Here is a 22,683-nt window from a genome sequence, read left to right on the forward strand (position 1 = left end):
ATGGTCAACCCAGTTACCACTGCCCTATGAGCTGGATTTTTGTATTCTGCAGACTTCCACGTTCCTCTGAGACCCTCGCCATTGGGGTCATAACAGTTTGCCAGGCCAGTATTAAATGTTTAATGCATTGCAGAAGAGGGATTATAAGAAAGAAGATTCTGAGTTTTTTTTTTTTTTTTCCTTTTTCCCCTTTACCTCAGAGTGGCTATGCTTGCTGCAGACATGAATGTCCAGACCTTGATTACAAGTGTGGACCAGCTGGCTACTCGTGTGCAGGGCATACAAGACTATGTTATCAGAAATCCTAGGTCAGAACCTAAAATACCGATTCCTGAACTGTTTTCCGGAGACAGGTTTAAGTTTAGGAATTTCGTGAATAATTGTAAATTGTTTTTGTCCCTGAGACCCTGTTCATCTGGAGATTCTGCTCAGCAAGTAAAAATTGTTATTTCGTTCTTACGGGGCGACCCTCAGGATTGGGCTTTTTCGTTGGCGCCAGGAGATCCGGCATTGGCTGATCTTGATGCGTTTTTTCTGGCGCTCGGTTTACTTTATGAGGAACCCAATCTTGAGATTCAGGCAGAAAAGGCCTTGCTGGCTATGTCTCAGGGGCAGGACGAGGCTGAAGTGTATTGCCAAAAATTTCGGAAATGGTCCGTGCTGACACATTGGAACGAGTGTGCACTGGCCGCTAATTTTAGAAATGGCCTTTCTGAAGCCATTAAGAATGTTATGGTGGGTTTTCCCATTCCCACAGGTCTGAATGATACTATGGCACTGGCTATTCAAATTGACCGGCGGTTGCGGGAGCGCAAAACCGCAAATTCCCTCATGGTGTTGTCTGAACAGACACCTAATTCGGTGCAATGTGATAGAAAAACCGCAAATTCCCTCATGGTGTTGTCTGAACGGACACCTGATTTGATGCAATGTGATAGAATCCTGACTAGAAATGAGCGGAAAATTCATAGACGCCGGAATGGCTTGTGCTACTACTGTGGTGATTCTACACATGTTATCTCAGCATGCTCTAAACGTATAGCTAAGGTTGTTAGTCCTGTCACCGTTGGTAATTTGCAACCTAAATTTATTCTGTCTGTAACTTTGATTTGCTCACTGTCATCTTATCCTGTCATGGCGTTTGTAGATTCAGGTGCTGCCCTGAGTCTCATGGATCTCTCATTTGCTAAGCGCTGTGGTTTTACTCTTGAACCATTAGAAAATCCTATTCCTCTTAGGGGTATTGATGCTACACCATTGGCAGCAAATAAACCGCAGTATTGGACACAGGTTACCATGTGCATGAATCCTGAACACCGCGAGGTGATACGTTTCCTGGTTTTACATAAAATGCATGATTTGGTTGTTTTAGGGCTGCCATGGTTACAGACCCATAATCCAGTCCTGGACTGGAAGGCTATGTCAGTCTCAAGTTGGGGCTGTCGTGGTATTCATGGGGATTCCCTGCCTGTGTCTATTGCTTCTTCTACGCCTTCGGAAGTTCCGGAGTATTTGTCTGATTATCAGGATGTCTTCAGTGAGTCTGAGTCCAGTGCACTGCCTCCTCATAGGGACTGTGACTGTGCTATAGATTTGATCCCAGGCAGTAAATTTCCTAAGGGAAGACTGTTTAATCTGTCGGTACCTGAACATACCGCTATGCGTTCATATATCAAGGAGTCTCTGGAGAAAGGACATATTCGTCCGTCTTCTTCCCCTCTTGGTGCGGGATTCTTTTTTGTGGCAAAAAAGGACGGATCTTTGAGACCTTGTATTGATTATCGGCTTTTAAATAAGATCACTGTCAAATTTCAGTATCCTTTACCGCTGTTGTCTGACTTGTTTGCCCGGATTAAGGGTGCCAAGTGGTTCACCAAGATAGACCTTCGTGGTGCGTACAACCTTGTGCGCATTAAGCAAGGTGATGAATGGAAAACCGCATTCAATACGCCCGAAGGTCATTTTGAGTACTTGGTGATGCCTTTTGGGCTCTCCAATGCGCCTTCAGTTTTTCAGTCCTTTATGCATGACATTTTCCGGAAGTATCTGGATAAATTTTTGATTGTTTATCTGGATGATATTTTGGTTTTTTCTGATAATTGGGATTCGCATGTGGAGCAGGTCAGGTTGGTCTTTAAAATTTTGCGTGAAAATTCTTTGTTTGTCAAGGGCTCAAAGTGTCTCTTTGGTGTACAGAAGGTTCCCTTTTTGGGGTTCATTTTTTCCCCTTCTGCTGTGGAGATGGACCCAGTCAAGGTCCGAGCTATTCTTGATTGGACTCAGCCCTCATCAGTTAAGAGTCTTCAGAAGTTCTTGGGCTTCGCTAACTTCTACCGTCGTTTTATCGCTAATTTTTCTAGCATTGTGAAACCTTTGACGGATATGACCAAGAAGGGCTCCGATGTAGCTAACTGGGCTCCTGCTGCCGTGGAGGCTTTCCAGGAGTTGAAACGCCGGTTTACTTCGGCGCCTGTTTTGTGCCAGCCTGACGTCTCACTTCCCTTTCAGGTTGAGGTGGATGCTTCGGAGATTGGGGCAGGGGCCGTTTTGTCGCAGAGAGGCCCTGGTTGCTCTGTTATGAAACCTTGTGCCTTTTTCTCTAGGAAGTTTTCGCCTGCCGAGCGAAATTATGATGTGGGCAATCGGGAGTTGTTGGCCATGAAATGGGCATTTGAGGAGTGGCGTCATTGGCTCGAGGGTGCTAAGCATCGTGTGGTGGTCTTGACTGATCACAAAAATCTGATGTATCTCGAGTCTGCTAAACGCCTTAATCCGAGACAGGCCCGCTGGTCATTGTTTTTCTCCCGCTTTGATTTTGTTGTCTCGTATTTACCAGGTTCAAAGAATGTGAAGGCCGATGCTCTTTCTAGGAGCTTTGTGCCTGATGCTCCTGGAGTCACGGATCCTGTTGGTATTCTTAAAGACGGAGTTATCTTGTCAGCTATTTCTCCGGATCTGCGACGTGTGTTGCAGAGATTTCAGGCTGATAGGCCTGAGTCTTGTCCACCTGACAGACTGTTTGTCCCGGATAAGTGGACCAGCAGAGTCATTTCCGAGGTTCATTCCTCGGTGTTGGCAGGTCACCCGGGAATTTTTGGCACCAGAGATCTGGTGGCCAGGTCCTTTTGGTGGCCTTCCTTGTCAAGGGATGTGCGGTCATTTGTGCAGTCCTGTGGGACTTGTGCTCGAGCTAAGCCTTGCTGTTCTCGTGCCAGCGGTTTGCTCTTGCCCTTGCCTGTCCCGAAGAGACCTTGGACACATATCTCCATGGATTTCATTTCTGATCTTCCGCTATCTCAGGGCATGTCCGTTATCTGGGTGATATGTGATCGCTTCTCCAAGATGGTCCATTTGGTTCCTTTGCCTAAGCTGCCTTCCTCTTCCGATCTGGTTCCTGTGTTTTTCCAGAACGTGGTTCGTTTGCACGGCATCCCTGAGAATATTGTGTCAGACAGAGGATCCCAGTTCGTTTCCAGGTTCTGGCGATCCTTTTGTAGTAGGATGGGCATTGATTTGTCGTTTTCGTCTGCTTTCCATCCTCAGACTAATGGACAGACGGAGCGAACCAATCAGACTTTGGAGGCTTATTTGAGGTGTTTTGTCTCTGCTGATCAGGACGATTGGGTGACATTCTTGCCGTTGGCTGAGTTTGCCCTTAATAATCGGGCTAGTTCCGCCACCTTGGTTTCGCCTTTTTTCTGCAACTCTGGTTTCCATCCTCGCTTTTCTTCGGGTCATGTGGAGCCTTCTGACTGTCCTGGGGTGGATTCTTTGGTGGATAGGTTGCAGCAGATCTGGAATCATGTGGTGGACAACTTGAAGTTGTCACAGGAGAAGGCTCAGCGCTTTGCCAACCGCCGCCGCGGTGTGGGTCCCCGACTACGCGTTGGGGATTTGGTATGGCTTTCTTCCCGCTTTGTTCCTATGAAGGTCTCCTCTCCCAAATTTAAACCTCGTTTTATTGGGCCTTACAAGATATTGGAAATCCTTAATCCTGTATCTTTTCGTCTGGATCTTCCTGTGTCGTTTGCTATTCACAATGTATTTCATAGGTCCTTGTTGCGGCGGTACATTGTGCCTGTAGTTCCTTCTGCTGAGCCTCCTGCTCCGGTGTTGGTTGAGGGCGAGTTGGAGTACGTGGTGGAGAAGATCTTGGATTCTCGCCTCTCCAGGCGGAGGCTTCAGTACCTGGTCAAGTGGAAGGGCTATGGTCAGGAGGATAATTCCTGGGTGGTCGCCTCTGATGTTCATGCGGCCGATTTAGTTCGTGCCTTTCATGCCGCTCATCCTGATCGCCCTGGTGGTCGTGGTGAGGGTTCGGTGACCCCTCACTAAGGGGGGGGTACTGTTGTGAATTTGCTTTTTGCTCCCTCTAGTGGTTACTAGTTTTTTGACTCTGGTTTTTCTGTCATTCCTTTTATCCGCACCTGGGTCGTTAGTTAGGGGTGTTGCTATATAAGCTCCCTGGACCTTCAGTTCAATGCCTGGCAACGTAGTTATCAGAGCTAGTCTGCTGTGCTCTTGTCTACTGATCCTGGTTCCAGTTATATCAGCTAAGTCTGCCTTTTGCTTTTTGCTATTTGTTTTGGTTTTGTATTTTTGTCCAGCTTGTTCCAAATCTATATCCTGACCTTTGCTGGAAGCTCTGGGGGGGCTGGTGTTCTCCCCCCGGACCGTTAGACGGTTCGGGGGTTCTTGAATTTCCAGTGTGGATTTTGATAGGGTTTTTGTTGACCATATAAGTTACCTTTCTTTATTCTGCTATCAGTAAGCGGGCCTCTCTGTGCTAAACCTGGTTCATTTCTGTGTTTGTCATTTCCTCTTACCTCACCATCATTATTTGTGGGGGGCTTCTATCCAGCTTTGGGGTCCCCTTCTCTGGAGGCAAGAAAGGTCTTTGTTTTCCTCTACTAGGGGTAGCTAGATTCTCCGGCTGGCGCGTGTCATCTAGAATCAACGTAGGAATGATCCCCGGCTACTTCTAGTGTTGGCGTTAGGAGTAGATATATGGTCAACCCAGTTACCACTGCCCTATGAGCTGGATTTTTGTATTCTGCAGACTTCCACGTTCCTCTGAGACCCTCGCCATTGGGGTCATAACACTGTACGTAATGCAATAATACTGAAAAAATAAATATTGGTGCTATCCTGTACCCAAATAATATTCTGACATGACAGTTCCATCAGATTATGGTAAGTTCTCATCGTTGACAGCAGAGTACCCTCATAAACTTTGTGCTCCCTCTAAACCAGGGATGTCAACTCAAATACACAAAGGGCCAAAATTAAAAACGTGGACAAAGTCATGGGACAACCCTGATAATTATTTTAAAAAGTCTACTGAGAATGTTTTTTATCATGAAATATATTAATTAACCTTTTCGTATGGAAACATGAGCAAAATACATTTTAATTAATAGATGTGAGGCAGTGACTGGTGTTACATTGTGATTGCAATGCGGAATAAAAGTAAGTATTAGTCCTGGACAAGCTATTCGTCGAGGGCAGATTGAAGAAAACCTGCTCTGGACTTTTGTGTTTTGAAACAAACTGCAGGATGGTAGTTGTGCAGTTCATTTCATTCCTGGCCAGGTTTTCCATGTGGCTGAAGGTCACAGGTTGCTAGGTAAAAACCTTGCAGCATAGGGTTTGGGTGTGTTAGGGTCAGTGTCAGTCTGGTGTTTGTAGGAGTACAGAGCAGAAGGCTCTGCAGCGCTCCACCTGTGTGATGCAACACAGGCCAGCAGAGCCAAACAGCCAAGACAGCTGAAAAGCCTGGCACCCCACAGTGTACACAGCGGTGCAGTTGCCCATGGCGACTGGTCTCAGGAGGTGGACTGGCGTGTTTAGTAACTGTAAACTGGAGGATATGGTTCCCGGCTGCTATCCAGATGATATTGTGTACTGTGCAATGCTGTGAGTAGAACATTAACATGGCGGTGCAGTCGCCAACAGCAACTGGTCTCAGGAGGTGGACTGGCATTTTTAGTGACTGTAATCCATAGGATATGTGCCTGGCTGCGAACCAGAGGTGGACTGTCCTGTTTCCTGACTGCGATTCGGAGGATATCGTGTGCTGTGTAATGCTGCAAGTAAAGAGACATTAACACGGCTGTGCAGTCACCCACAGCAACCGGCGAGAGGTGGGCTGGAGTGTTTAGTGACTGTAATCCAGAGGATATATGCCCGGCTGCGATCCAGAGGATATCTTATGCTGTGTTTATTTATATAAGTTAAACATTAAAGACGTTTTTCTTTGAACTTTGCTGGGTCACTGCCTCATCACTGCATAAGTGTGCTACCGCTGCACTACATAGATCAGAATTAATAATTGTAATTAATAGATTAGAAAGAAATAAACAATCACTAATGAGGCATACTGGAACAATATAATACGTTATCTAAGAGCAGTAAAAAGCATATGGTTCAATGACCTAATTTAAATATGTAATAACACAGGATTAAAAGCCTTGATTTAATAAATAATACAGGTAATAAAGTATTATGCCAACAAAAGTGACACCTAAACATAGAATGATAGCCCCACAGTGAATTCCTCCACAGTACCCTCCGCATGCATAGTATGAATATGCAGTATAATGAGCCCCACATAGTCCTCTATGCAAAATAATGGGCCCCACATAATCCACCATGCAATATCATGGGGCCCACATAATCCTTTATGCAATATAATGGGCCCCACATAGTCCTCGAAACAGTATAATGGGCCAGACAGTCCTCCATACAATATAATGGGCCCCGCATTGCAATACAGTATAATTACAGTATAATGGCCCCACATAGTCCTCTGTACAGAATAATGTTTCCCACATTAAAAAAATAATTAGCCATCTATCTTTTCCCCTGGTCTCGGCAGCAAGTGCTCCGAAGCTCTGTACTAATCAGCACAGCGGGCGCGAAATAGTGGCGTTATTGCACCCACTGCGCTGAGATATCAGACACAGGGAGAATGATGGGGGGAGAGCGTGGATGATGATCTCAATTGAGATTCTGATTTGTTTTTTATCCTAAGTCATGTGACAAGGCTCGTTAAAGGGTCGACATTGACTTCTAGGATTGCTACTTCCAATACGTGACACTTGAGTTCTAGTCCTCTTCCTCTCTGAAGAGACAATTTGCACTACTCTAACTAGATAGACTAGTTTTTATTTAGATGCCAGATTCACCTTCTCTCCACACTTAATGATTGCCCCTCCTCCATTGTAAAGTCCTTCGAAGGAATATGGGCCATTCAATATAAAACAGTGATTTTGATGATTTGATTTCAGATGATTTGCCGAGGTTGTGGTGTTAGAGCACAGCGCTAGCCTAATTTGGGAAGATCTTAAATAGTAAAAAAGTGAATTGCTACATCCCTGCTGGTCTAGGGTGGGGTAATGGGTTCGATATAGGAGTAAGGTGATGGTGGGGAGTGCATGTTTCCATGTTGTTATAGAAATTTCTGCATGAATAGCAACCATTTTAAGCACTAAATAACATACCTGGAGAAGTAAGCATTACTAATGCACCCTGAAAAATTGGCTTGTGACACCCCATTCGGGAAGCCTCCGAAGTAGAACTTTTTTGCCGCTGGAAGGTTTGTCTCTTTTTTATCATGGTCCTGGAAACTATTGTCTGTCTCATCTATCAGCAGGTGATATCTACAGAAACAAATGCATGTATTAATCATGATGATATTAGCCAATATCAAAAGGAAGCAACACTAGCAAATTGTATTGTATTTTTCTCAGTATAACTTACTTTATTAACTATAAAAGTTGGAAAAATTGTGGAAAATTAGTATTTTTTATTTTATTTAAATTAAGACAACAATACATTGGTTTCCAACAGTAAATAGTGAATGAACCTTTCTCGAATTCTGGGTTGTTTCTATTTATTACTATAGGACAGTGGTATTTACTGTTTATCTAGTATTATACACGAATTTAGATTTCGGCAGCGTAACAGAGTTTGTTTGCTCAGTCTAAGGGCGCAGTTAGACGGCCATATAATTCACACAAAGATTGGAATGCTGTGCATGGACTGACCGCCGGCTCTCTCTACCGGAGCATTAGTCCATGAGCCAAGAACCAAATTTGACGATATCGGTACCAAGCGGAGTGACTAATTCTCTTTGGTATTTTTAGGTAGATGCATGTCTGTAGTTTATTTTTTGATATGATAGCCCTTACATATACGTAGCTTATTAACCCCTTCAGCCCTAGGCCTATTTGTACCCAAGTGCCTAAGCCAATCTGACCTGTGCCACTTCATGGGCTAATAACTTTGGAACGCTTTCACCTATCCAAGCCATTCTGAGATTGTTTTCTCGTGACATATTGTACTTCACGTCAGTGCTAAATGGGAGTCAATATATTTTACCTTTCTATATAAAAAAATGCTAAATATTCGGAAATTTTGGAAAAATCGGCAATTTTTTAACTTTGAAATTCTCTGCTTTTTACAAAAATACTGATACCCCCCATAATAGTTATTAATTTACACTCCCCACATGTTTACTTCATATTGGCATCATTTTGAAAATGAAACCTTATTGTTTTACGACGTAATAGGGCTTATAGTTTTATGCGCAATTTTTCACATTTACAGCAAAACCCACTTTTCAAAGGACCAAGTCACTTCTGAAGTCACTTTAAGGGGCTTACATAACAGAAACCACCCATAAATTACCCCATTTTGCAAACTACACCCCTCAAGCTGTTCAAAACTCATTTTTAAAAACTGTTAACCCTTTAGGTGTTCCACAGGAATTTTAGCATGAGCCAAGAACCAAATATGACGATATCGGTACCACCCGGAGTGACTAGATGTAGTATTTGTAACAAAATTTAATCCAAGTTATGTAAATACACACTGAACATGTCATGTGCATATATATATATATATATATATATATATATATATATATATATATATATATGTTACTCCATAATATCTTCAACATCGGACTCTGAATCTGACTGTTGTTCTACTGGCTCGTCTTCAGTACCCTTGTTCTGGCATGTCTGTAATCTGCACATGTCTGTGCACTTCAGGCCATTGCTGAGGCAAGTACACTGAGGAAGTTCACATGACCGCACACACTTGCAGGACAGTAGCTGTATAATAGCTTCTGGTGCTGGTGCCCCTTGCATCCACTTGACAACAAGCTTTCCGTCGTTATCTATCATCCAACCGCAGTCTGTTGGGTTTGCAACCCATGGCTGGCTCTGCAGACTTCTCCTCCAGATCGCAGCCTGGTAGTTTGCACGCAGTGCATGCATGAAAAGGCAGTCCTGGCAAGGAGGGAGTTGACTTGACTCTACCACTCCACGTCTGGCACAGAACAGCTGATAACGGAGCCTGTTTACCTCAGTTGTTTGGGTAGTTGGCAGGTACATGTGGCAGGTGATTTCCTGTAACTTCTCAAAAAGTTCGGTAGACACTTCCCATGAACGACCAACTTCCTGAAAGGCATCCTGGTATGTCTTGTTCATCTTCAACTGCTTGAGTGTCGTCATCTTCCCACGGCCAGCGAATGCACTGACGGTGTCACAGCCTGTAAATGCATGCATACCAATCAATGAATCACATACGCTGCCTCCCAATGTTCGGCTCAGAGTGGTGATATCCAGGAATCTTGTCCGGTTCTGTGTACCGCATTTCTGGAACAGGTGGGATGGGATTTTGTGGCACATGCCCAGACACAGGACCATGACATCAGTATCCTCCGAAGTGATGATGACCGACTTGTAACCAGATTCTGCTGCATGAAGAGCATGGAGAAGGAGGCGTGTGTCTGCTTCTTCTTGATTTGACTTAAGGTCAGCAGCCTCTTCCCACTGTTCTTTGGTGATCTTAAAGCAGAGCTGCTCACATGTGACATACAGCTCCTTCTCCTCAAGCTTCTCCCTGTGGTGTTTCGCCTTCCATTCTTCTACCAGAAACTTTATGAGACTTGCCTTGTTGGAGGAACTACTTAGAAGCTTTTTCCACTGCTGGATGTTGTGCCCATGTTGAATGTTCTTGAAATGGATCCCTGTGCCTTCATATCTGTTGACTCTTTCTGTATCTTTGATGGATGTCTCCTTGTAGACGTCAAAGACAATATCAATGCGCTTGCTCTTAGCACCCTCATGGATAGCGCGACTCATTGCTGTGCCTGCTAGCTGGCCAAATGTTGCATTGTTTCCCTTCAGTTTCTGAACCAGGCTCATCCCATCAATGATGGTTGCAGAGGGCTCGGGGATCACTTCTGCAGGACGAGCATTCCTCTCCAACTCCCTTGCGAGGGCAGCCTTGTTGGTCTTGCGGATAGACCCATCACCATTGGCAAGTGCCCATGGCAATGGACCCAGGGGATGAGTCAAGACATCACTCATTTGTAGCTTTCTGTTCTCAGCTACAAGTATCATCTGGCCAAATAGGTTTCTGTCAGCCTTCAAAATTACCTCCTTGCCAAGACCTTGTCTGCGTGTCTTCATTTGGATGTTAGAGAACGTTTTAAGTTTGTTCTTCGTCATCTTGTCATGAAACAATGTAGTTGGCTTATCGGTACCCAAACGCTCATCCTTGAATGTTTGATATGCATCCTCTCCTATACTGTATGCCCCTTGAAGGTCTTTGGCTACATCTGGTGGTGCTACAGTCGCTGTTGACAAACTGATAAGTTCACCATTATGCTCTTTGTTGAAGGGGTTCACCCAACCTGTCTCCAGCAGTTGAACGAAAGATTGGACATCGGCTTCATCTCTTCTAATCCTAGACACCTGTAGGTCTGAATGGCTGAAGTCAGTATATTGTTGGCCTACCAGGGCCCTCAGCTGCCTCAAGTACATACTGCGGTACTCTGATGTCAGGTAGAACCTGGAAACAGCTCCAACTTTGAGGCTGAAGCCTTTTGTGCCCCCTGGTGTCTGGGTGTCTTTGTTGATTGTCTCTTCAATGGTCTGGTCCACAGGAATTCGTCCAAAAGGATTCTTGCTACCGATCTGGACCGAAAAGCCACCTTGCATGAAGTATTCATGGACCTCTGGGTGTTCTATGGGCAGCCGAGACATTGTGGCATAGTAATAGGTTAGGTATCGGGCATAGTTGACCTTGTCATAGGCAAAACACCATGGTATCATCTGTCGGATTGCTCCTAGGTGAAGCATCCAGTTGCCTTCTCTTGAAGCTCGAACCAGGGCCAGCATGGTCTCGACCATGTCCAAGTATGACATCCAGAATGCTGAGAGTTGTTCATTTCTGAGGGTCTCAAGATAAACTTGAAAGAGCTTCAGGGTAAGTGTGCAAGATTCATTATCCAAGAGCTTTTCGAAGGATCCCTGCGACACACTGATGCGAAAGTTTGTGATGTTCTTCAGTGTTTCATCCAGATGGTGAAGGTCCCTTGCATGGTTTTCTTCTAGCCATGGAAGGAAGTTTTTCCATGCAAGCCTCATAAGTGCTTCATAGACCAGCTTGTGTAGTCTCACTGCTCTGTTGTACCTCCGGCCGTCCATCACTCCAGACACTGATCCTTCAGCGATTACACCGGATTCAACACACAGATCTCTAAGGCCTGCATCCTGAAATCTGTTCCCTATGATAGAGAGGAGATTACAGATTGTGTGGAAGACACCCATTCTAATTATAATGTTCTTGAACTTCTCCTGTTTCCAGATAACCTCGGCAGCTTTGGCATAGAGTGCTTGATCAAAGCCATTATACTGTGAAACACTGGTTGGGTCAAAGTGGTCACTATACCCCCTAAAAGATTCCTTGGGGGTGTAGTTTCCAAAATAGGGTCACTTTTTGGGGTTTCCACTGTGGGGGTACCTCAGGCAGCCTTCAAATGTGACATGGCCCCCTAGATTTCTTCCAGTGAATCCGCCACCCAAAAACCACATAGCGCTCCTTCCGTGTTGAGCTGTGCTGTGTGCCCATACTTTAGTTTACGAGTACATGTGGGGTGTTTCTATAAACTGCAGAATTAGGGTAACCAAGTTTGGGTTTGCCGTTAACCCTTGCTAGGTTGCAGGTAAAATTGGATTACAATGTAATATCTGGAAAAAAAATGAAATTTTGAAATTTCGCCTTCATTCTGCTAAAATTCCTGTGGAACACCTAAAGGGTTAACAGTTTTTAAAAATGAGTTTTGAACAGCTTGAGGGGTGTAGTTTGCAAAATGGGGTAATTTATGGGTGGTTTCTGTTATGTAAGCCCCTTAAAGTGACTTCAGAAGTGACTTGGTCCTTTGAAAAGTGGGTTTTGCTGTAAATGTGAAAAATTGCGCATAAAACTATAAGCCCTATTACGTCGTAAAACAATAAGGTTTCATTTTCAAAATGATGCCAATATGAAGTAAACATGTGGGGAGTGTAAATTAATAACTATTATGGGGGGTATCAGTATTTTTGTAAAAAGCAGAGAATTTCAAAGTTAAAAAATTGCCGATTTTTCCAAAATTTCCGAATATTTAGCATTTTTTTATATAGAAAGGTAAAATATATTGACTCCCATTTAGCACTGACGTGAAGTACAATATGTCACGAGAAAACAATCTCAGAATGGCTTGGATAGGTGAAAGCGTTCCAAAGTTATTAGCCCATGAAGTGGCACAGGTCAGATTGGCTTAGGCACTTGGGTACAAATAGGCCTAGGGCTGAAGGGGTTAATAAGCTACGTATATGTAAGGGCTATCATATCAAAAAATAAACTACAGACATGCATCTACCTAAAAATACCAAAGAAAATTAGTCACTCCGGGTGGTACCGATATCTGGCCCGGCTCATGGACTACATGACAGCTTCAAGTATTTCTATGTAGCTGTCAAGCTCGGGTCTCAAGAGAGCCGCCAGCCAGTCCGAGCAGTGCAGCCCAATCTTGGTCCAATTTATACGGCCTTCTGACTGTGCCCTTAGTGTTAACTTGTTTGGCTTTTAATCATATCCTTGATGAGCCTTTTAACTTGTATGTACGGGATTGGCACTGTATCAATTTGATTTTCCAGAAAGCAAAACCATACTTGTGTCAAGAAAAGGTGCAGTCTGTAATATCCACTTTGGCTCAGCATTGTTATACATGTCACACTGGGCTCCCAGGGGGGAAATAGCAGCATGTGTCACCCATTTACAGAATAAGTATCTTGTCTAAGGCTAGTGGGGTAACTAATTCTTACTGGCGTACTAATGTGGGCAAGAGACCAGGCATGGCACCTTGCAAGTAATGACTACCCACCGCTCTTATATGGCTAGTAAACCAGGCAAACTGTCCTGTAATATATACACTACTCAGCAATAATATTAAAACACAAAGGAAGTCATGGAATTCTGGAATTCACAGGATGAATAGACATGTTAATGATATGCAAATGATGAAAAAATGTTAACAACATTTTCAAAACATTTAATTTCATTTTATGTGAAATACACACACATGCCTTGGCTGCTATCTATGAGTTATTAATGGATGTCTGAGGAATGTTCTACCACACTAAATGCACTTGGAAATGCAAGTCATCAAGATCCGTTGCTGGCAGCTCCCTTTTGCTTTTGCTGACCAACCTGTCTGTTCTGCAATAATGCAGCAATCGGAGAATGTATTTGTAGACAATAAAACCTAAAACTATTGACTACCATTGTAGTAAATGCATAATAAAAAATATAATAAAATGTAATATTCATTATCAAGGAAAGAAATGTAAAATTAGTGAGGAACAAATAACTCTACCTTGTTGATGTTACAGAAGCAACAATGAAGTGATCGTGGCCATCATTATAAAGCATGTTTTTGGACTTCACCTTTATATCTTTTATGTTTAAGACTACAGCACCGTTATCCATTGAAACCGAAAAAATATCAGCCTAAAAGTAAAACAAATACAGAGATAATATGTATGTTTAAATAATTAAAAACATCACCAAAATAATGAGCATATTGCAGCTTGGTGCAACATATGTCATTCAAATATGTGTTATATAAAAATTATTAGGAATCGGTCGATATTGTCCATGAAGAGCAAAACTACTTTAATAAGCAGAAGCCATAAGAAAGATGATATGAACAGAGACTTAAATGCACAATACAAATGTGTTATCTCTTTTAGAATAGAGGTATTTATGTGTACAGTATTGAACAGCATTATTTATATGTACGGTACAGCAGTATTATTTGTAAAGTATAGGAGTTGGTTACAATAGCCGATGGTGGCTGTTACAACAATCGCCGATTATAGCTTATTTAATAGTTTATTTAGACAAGCAGACTGCACTTCATATGTGCACAGAATGATCAGTAAGTTTAAGGCTATGTGCACAAGTCAGGATTATTTGCAGAAATTTCCTGAACAAAACTGGACTTTTTCCGCAGGAAATCCGCATGCGTTTTTTGCGCGTTTTTCTCGCGTTTTTTGTGCATTTTTTGAGCTGATTTTTCGCATTTTTTTTCCGGAGCTTCCCAATGCATTAAATAGAGGGAAATCCGCGAAAAATCCGCAAAATTAATGAACATGCTGCGTTTTTTTCGCAGAAAAAAAAGCAACATGTGCACAAATATTGCGGATTGCATTCTACGATGCTTAATGGATGTGTTTTTTTGTGGTTTTATTGCGTTTTTATAGCGAAAAAACACGAAAAAAACGCAAAAAATCTGGAACGCGTGCACACAGCCTAAAAATAATTTCACCTGGTGAATGAGCAATTTGTTTGTTGTTTGCCCTGTCTGATTAATCGGTAAAATGGGAGCTCTTAGGAATGCTCATCCAAGATAATGTTCACAGTACACAGCAGGGGCACATGTATAAGATTAAATCAGCACAGGAACATTTTATTTAACCATATCTGTCAGATCTTAAGGATCTCCTAAAAGTGAACCTGCAGAACTACGACAACGAACCTCCCAAGGGTGAGCTGGCCTGGTGGACCACCCCCAATACAGGGAGTGTTAGGGGCAGGCCCAAGGGAGACTATTGCCGCAGAAGCTGATACCGGGGAACAGGAGGTAGGAGAGGAAAGACACGGAAGTGGCTAAGGCAGAGACACAGGACAGAGTGACAGCGACTGAAACAGAGTGGACTGGATATGGTGGACGCCCAGGACAGACAGGGTATGACAGAGACACAGGATGGGCTGGATATGGCGGACGCCCAGGACAGACAGGGTATGACAGAGACACAGGATGGGCAGGATATGGCGGACAGACTGGATATGGCGGACGCCCAGGACAGACCGGGTATGACGGAGACACAGGACGGGCAGGATATGGCGGAAACACAGGACGGGCAGCATATGGCTGACAGACTGGATATGGCGAAAACACTGGACAAGCAGGATATGGCGGATGACCAGGACTGACAGGGTAAGGCGTAGACACAAGACGGACAGAGTATCGCACTGAAGAGAAACAAAGCACAGAGGAACCTGGGTCAAGTGAGAACAAATGACAATCAGGCATGGAGCAGAAGAAGGAGTTACCTTAAACAGACCGAGTGCTGCAGAACTTCCGGGTCAAGATCCTCCAGAATCATAAAGTGGAGGAACAGAGCGTCTGCAGACCAGAGAGAGGAAGTGCGCATGCACAGTGAGAGGCGCGCATGGGCACCCGACGAGAGCCAGGGACCGGCGGTGAGTCAGGAGAAGAGACGGGAAGGCGCGCGCACACCGCTGGAGCGCGCCGGAACGGGTGAGCATGACGGCGCGCAGAGTGAGCGGCAGGTGGCGCTGTGACAGTATCCAATTGTGGAAATTATTATTATTCCAAGATCTATTGATTAAAATGAACTTTTCGTCCGGGGAAAACCTCTTTAAATGAAATAATCTCTTTTAACTTCTGATCTGTGTTCTATGTTGTGCTCCGAATAAAATATGGCTATAAGAGGTTTCCAAACATTTTCATATTTTTTTGTTCTATGCACTTTAAACATACTTAAACATTAAATTAAAAATTCTTACTTTGAGAAACCGATATTAATACATTTTGTAATGACAACCGTGATAACTATGTGCATATGTTGATCCTAATTGCCAGATACTGTACATGAGAAACAATGCTATGATTGAAATAACAGATTTCTACTCACCCCATCAGAATGATAAAGCAACAGACCGCTGGGTTGTAGTGTTTTGAAATTAAAACCTCCTTCAAAAGCATCAAATGGTGCCAATTTTTGACTGGTTGCAACAAAGCTTTTTCCATTAAAATAAGCACTACGGGATATCTAGGGTTAAAAGAAGATAACATGCCATTCATTGATTGTGCAGAGATTTTGATATGCAGATATTTAACATTTTGCCTTGAATTTTTTATGTTTTTTTTGACTGGTTAAAAATATATACTTCTAGGGCTGAGATGGGAATGGTGCTGTGCAAAGAAAACCTGTAAAGAGCTGCTGTGCTTGTTCTAGGGGTTATGATCAGAATACAGTAGGTCATCAGTATCAACGAGAATAGGAACAGCACAGCTCTGTTCCCTGTGTAGTAGTGGCTATTGCTGAGAACTACAGCTCAGCTCCTCTGCTCTACTACTACATTCACTTCTTACATTTGGGCTGGCACTGGAGATGAAAACAGCAATAGGCCCCCTACCGATCAGATATTGATGACTTATCCCAGTGTTCCCCAACTCCGGTCCTCATGAGCCACCAACAGGTCATGTTTTCAGGATTTCCTTAGTATTGCGCAGGTGATAATTGCATCACCTGCACAGGCAGTAATTCAATCACCTGGGCAATACTAAGGAGATCCTGAAAACATGACCTGTTGGTGGCTCATGAGGACTGGAGTTGGGGAACACTGACTTATCCCAATGATAGCTTAATATCAATATCATAATGTTTGCGTAAAGGGAAACTGTCAGCCGAATTTCACCACCAAACTATATGTGAATGTAACTTTCTCATAGACTAGAGCAGCAAGACCTTTACACGGACAGTTAATTCCTTTATTACAGAGAAAATTAGGCATTTGAATTGATCTACAGATGAGGCTGAAGGACTACGGTAGATCTAAAATCAATGTCACTCCAGCTCTTTTCCTCTTCCAGTGCCACCTTCTACTGCTTGACTGACAGCTTCTAAGCTGAGTCACTACAGACAAAGGAATCGTGAGTCAAGTAGGAAGAGGTGGCACTGGACAGGGACTAAAACTGCAGTGACTGAATTGATATGCAAATGAAGCCGAAGGATTATGGTAGATCTGAAACAACTGTCACTCCAGCTCTATTCCGCATCCAGGGCTGTCTCTTTCTGATTGACCAACAGCCTCTATTCTCTGTGACTACAGACACAGTAGCCATCAGTTAAGCAGGAAAATGCAGCACTAGGTGGGTAGTAGAACTGGAGTGACAGAGGCTTCAGATCTACCATAGACTATCAACCTCATTTGCATATCAATTCAAACACTGATTTATCAGTAATGGAGGAACTGACAAGTAATATAAAGTTACTGCTGAACTTGTCTTAGATACTTGTCTATATAAATAGTTTGTGGTGTGAAATCTTGCCAACAGATTCCTTTTAAATATCTTTTAGCCTGCTTGAAAAAGTTAATGGTTCTCAGCAATACATCATTTTGTGTAAATAGGACCTGGGCTGCCAAGAACAATGACATCCTATCTATTACGGATTGTTCTGGCTGCGTGGGAGATGTGGGTGGCCTGGATAAACAGGCTATTAAATGTTTTGTCAATTTGCAAATATGTAGCCGATCGGTGACCATTTAGCATCAAAGATTGTTAAGTGTTAATCCACCATGCTTTGCTTTTAGTATTCAAAATGACCTGTTTCTTTAGACAAACATCGAATGGGAAATACCATTCCCTTTCATTGCCACTTAAGGCTCGTTCAGATGAGCGTATGAGTGTATTATTTACAGACCGCACACAGACCAATTTTATTCGAGACTGTTCAGATGACAGTTTTTTCACACAGACAGAAGGTTTGTGTGAAATAAATCACAGTATACACGAGTCTGTTCCGTATGTCAGATGAGAATCGCCATTTCATGTCTGTGGTTGTACAATACAAATCATCAATATCGCATCCAATTTTAACTGGTACATTGCCATTAACGTAGGAAATTGTATTTGATTGTTGTAAATTTTATTTACTGCCGAAGTATAAAAACTGGGGATGAGCGAATAGCTTCGATAACTCCTTATCTGAATAGGTATAGCGCTTCCTGAATAGCTACCTCGAGAACCCGGATACCTGGAGCACTCCCGATAATCAGCAGTTTGGCACCGCAGCTCATGTGTCACGGCGGTGTCAGTCACAACACACAGGCTCTCCATACATGTGTTGTCACTGTCACACAGCCGTGACACATGCAGCTGCGGCGCCGAACAGCTGATTATCGGGAGCGCTCCAGGTATCCGGGTTCTCGAGGCAGCTATTCGGGAAGCGCTATCGCTATTCAGATAAGGAGGGAGCCGAAGTTATTCACTCATCCATAATAAAAACTGATGCCATAAGAATGTCATATGAATTTAAAAATAGCGCACAGATGGAATACGGATGAAATATCAATATATTATATTATGCTGTGCAGTGCCAGGGAGAATGTTGGCTCTGCATATCCATACTTATACATTATCGTTTTATGATTAGAAGAATAATACTAGATTGACCATATGATAAATAAGCACTATTATGTCCAGACCACCCAAAAACAATATTTTCTTCCACATAACTTATGATACAATGGTACGGCATCTTGTAACTTACTAATGACTCTTCAGGACATCCATAACTGATTCCAATAGTGTCTTGCTCTTCTAACAGATTGAAATCTTTCTTCTGGAATTGGAAACCTTTCATGCATCCTCGGAAGGCTAAGTCTGCAGCCAGGTGTGTCTGTATGCTGTGGAATATGGAGAAATAAATGCAAGCATACTGTATACTCAGTATAATGTATAGCCAGTGAGTCTGTAGGTGTGCCTGGGGCAAATATCCTTTTACTTAGGTGCTATTAGTGTTACCAAATGTTGTCATCCACTGTGTCTGTTCTGTTGTATATGTGCTGATTGCACCACATATGTTACACTAATAAAATGTAATAATGCCTAGTTATGATGAGAATAACTACTATTATGTGTCTATGTATTTGTTCCTGCTTTTGTGCATGCAGATACAGTATGTTGCCTATTTTATCTGGTGTATGACTACTGTATCAGCAACAGCCACTAGATGTCACTTTTGTACTAGACCGTAAGGCTAAGGCTACACAGGGACTATGGCCGGGACACAGGTCACACAGCCAAAGATTGTTCTGTGCAGCTGTTATATCGCAGCATAATGACGGTCGATGGGCTTACATTGCTAAGGTACTGCCAGAAGTTGGAGGTTGCAGGACTTTTTGCAATTTGCTTGTTGAGTGAGTCAGGGAGATCTACTGCAGCTTGTTAGGGAGAAATCAGGGCTGTGGGGACCTACAGTATAACCCCGACAAGGAGCAGCAATGTACTGTCAATGGTGGCAGATCGCATAGCTGTTATGGGACCCGTGAGTTGTGAGGCCCGGTTTGTAGTGACTGCCCACAGTCTGATGTCTACTCATTTCTCCTAACATCTGTCATATATGTATAGCAGAAGTCAGAACTAGCTCTATGGAGTAAGATCATGGCCTCAGATGCTGTGGTGAACATCAATCATGACATCTAAATGTTTAGACAGAAGATGACCTTCTGCCATCCCTATTTGGTCATCACGACTTAATCATAGGAACCTGATTCTCATTGTCATGGCATCTGGGAGCCAATGACGGAGTGCAATTTGGGCCTTTACTTTGAGGTTCCAGGATTTTGAATTACACCCCTGTCAAGAAGTTCGATGGATGTGTTGTGTTGAAGTTTTCAAAGCTGCTTTTGTAAGGTGAAATTGAAAAGCTGTGAACCTTGAATGAACAGTAGTTGGGTCAGAGAGACCATGTAGAGTCAAGGAAGGAAAAAAAACTATGGAAGAGCTTAACAAGATCAAATCTGCTTTGAAGTGCCCATTGGACAGCAGATGTCAGGGACTGACATGATGGACTTGTAAATAAGATGCCACCAGAGACATTTATTTGGTTGAGTAGTGACTTTTTTTATCTTTGCTTAGGAGACTTACTTGTGATTTGTTTGGTTGACGAATATCCCCCACACAGCAAGTAAAGATCAATGCCATGCACCACTATGGTGTCTTGTTTCTCATATAGACTGTTGATTAAACTTGAATACTCTAACCACCAAATTCTTTGATGTCCTAGTAGTGCTACCATCACTCAATTCAGCCTATAAAACAACACTAAGTATTGTGTCTGAGAGTATGCCCAGTAAGCGCCATACCCCTTTAAAGTTTTTGTTTTGTTACTAGCCTTTATGTCCATTGGCCATTACTGTGCCATTCCTAGATTGGGCATTCACCAGCTATAACCTTGCTTCAGCACCCTGACCATTAGAAGTCTTCATCTAGAACACAATACTGTTCTTCAGATACATGCAGGAAATCCTTGCACATCTTTCCTAGGGGCAGACGCAGACAGAAGAGGGCCTCTATTGCCATCCAGTAGCTCATGATAGTGCACAATTCGGTCTGCTTTGGAGGTGCAGATGGGGCCACTTACTACCTGGCCCCCTTACGACTGCACAGGTTGTAGCAGTGGTGTGTCCTCCCTGATCTTATCTACTGCTGAAATTATTTCAGTAAACCTAGAGTGGCAATTCGTTGGCATACATTGGGGCCAATGTTTTGCACACAAATATTTATGTAGCTAAGCATTTCATGTGTGCAATATGTGTTTTTTTCTTTACATGAAGAATTAATAATACTGTAGATTGATTTTCTTTCTGTAGACTTTCTTTGATGTATGGGTAGCTTTGATTTGCCATGACTAGAAATGTTGCTCTACTATTCAGAATGAAATGAACGTACCTCTGCAGAATGTGTGAAGGAGCTCCTCCTATAAATATGTCAGTGAATGGAATTGAGGTCTTATCGTTGTCAACGCTCTTCACATGTTTTCTGTCAACCACCAAGATCATCTTCTTGGAATTGTGATAAATTACAGAAATCTGTCAAATGAAATAGATAATTTAATTGTCTATATTCACCATTTTACCATTAGGTAGATTAGAAAAAATGGTTTTTGGTACCACTTTTGTTCATAGCCTACGGGCCCAATTCAGCAAAGCTTTTTACACCGGTTTTCTGGAGAATAAAGCTTTGAACAGTCACATAATTTACACATAGCTTGAGGGTGTGCTAAAATTCACCAACTTTTGGCTTTCTAAGCCATTTTTACCTGGCTCAGACAAAGTAGTCCAGAGTTGATGTGAGATGGTGTGTGGTGACTGCTGGTCATCAAATTTATGATGACTAGCAGCATTTGAACGCCACAAATCTTACTCCAGCAGGAACTGAGGTAAAATTTGTAGCGAGGCACACACACAGGTGAGGGACACTTGTCTGATGGTCCTGATTTACGATGAGACATATGCCTCTTAGTGTAGAACTGCAGCTGTTCCCCAAGCAAGTAAATGGGGCTGAAATGCAATATCACACACCAACCATGGACAAATGTGACTTTTTTCTTTAAATCCTAGGCAATTATTTTAAGAGCTGGAGAAATATAATATATCATAGTCTGAAATAATACCTCATGGTATCTTGCATCATTGATCTGTGCTTTTCTCATTGAGTCATCTAGAAGAACTGGACCTGTACTGAATCCAAAGTCGTACAACAACCGCAGGTAGCCATCTTGGATTTCTAGACTAAAGAACTTAGTCTAGGAAAGAGTAAACAGGCATTTAGTAGAAAGGCAAAGTCTAATGTGAAATAATGAATCTAAGTGAACAAAACATTTACTTACTCCATTAACCATTAAGAAAATAAGAGCATTATCTACAGTTGTACGAACTTCAATGTCAAAGCGAGTGACTTGGGTAAAACGTCCTCTCTTTTCAATGTTGCGTATAACAGCATAACCAGAACCATCAAAAAAGTAACTGGCTGCACGACTTTGTGTGAAAGCCAACCTATTTCTGAACAGAAAAACAAGGAAATTGTTATAAAATTAGGAAGATGGTGTGATAATAACTGTATAAAATAAAGATGAAATGATACAAGTTTTGATTTGCATGTCTACAGGTGCTTTAAACTATTATAAGGATATGTCATAACATAACGATCGGTGGTGGACTGACTCCTGGGTCTGCCGTGGATCCTAAAAACAAGTCTGTGAAGACACCACAGCATTTAAATGAATTCTCCACTATTAACATATTGATGATCAACACCCCCTCTGATCTGCAGTTATTAGCTCCAGGAAGAGCCAGATGTGAGCAGTTACAGGGGTAGAACCCAGCTCATTAGCACTTTTTAGTAGCTTCTGACGGGTATTGAAGTGATGGAACGGTGCTGTATTGTTCTGTACACTATTTGTGTCTAGGCGCTGCAAGGTAAAAGATGATCATTAGGGGTATCAGGTGTTGGATATGTCATCAATGTAATAGTAGAGGAAAAGCCTTTTAATTAGCACTATGGCATCATTATTCTAAAGCTTTGGTGTTACATATCTATCTAGACCTGCTCCAGTGACATCTGCCTCTGTAGCCATGCTCTGCCATATTCATCCTGCTAGAGGCACTTGTGATAGAAGAGATGTTGTGGCTAACATGACTTGGCGGCACAGGTTCTGTCTAGCCAGATATACTGGCATGACTAGG

General features: G+C 42.7%; 1 protein-coding gene across 1 annotated transcript in view; it reads right to left on the reverse strand.

Moving 5' to 3' along the window:
• Window positions 1-22,683, reverse strand: part of LAMA4 (laminin subunit alpha 4) — a 214,530-nt gene that overhangs the window by 19,535 nt on the left and 172,312 nt on the right. The window contains exons 25-31 of the mRNA XM_077289489.1: window positions 21,828-21,999; window positions 21,612-21,743; window positions 20,888-21,027; window positions 18,705-18,840; window positions 16,062-16,199; window positions 13,715-13,848; window positions 7,503-7,661 (exon numbers count right to left, since the gene is read on the reverse strand). Of these exons, the coding sequence (XP_077145604.1) occupies window positions 7,503-7,661; window positions 13,715-13,848; window positions 16,062-16,199; window positions 18,705-18,840; window positions 20,888-21,027; window positions 21,612-21,743; window positions 21,828-21,999 (1,011 nt within the window). The remainder of the gene's footprint in view (window positions 1-7,502; window positions 7,662-13,714; window positions 13,849-16,061; window positions 16,200-18,704; window positions 18,841-20,887; window positions 21,028-21,611; window positions 21,744-21,827; window positions 22,000-22,683) is intronic.

Source organism: Ranitomeya variabilis, chromosome 2 (genome assembly GCF_051348905.1).
Source record: "Ranitomeya variabilis isolate aRanVar5 chromosome 2, aRanVar5.hap1, whole genome shotgun sequence".
In the NCBI taxonomy this organism is placed as follows: domain Eukaryota; kingdom Metazoa; phylum Chordata; class Amphibia; order Anura; family Dendrobatidae; genus Ranitomeya; species Ranitomeya variabilis.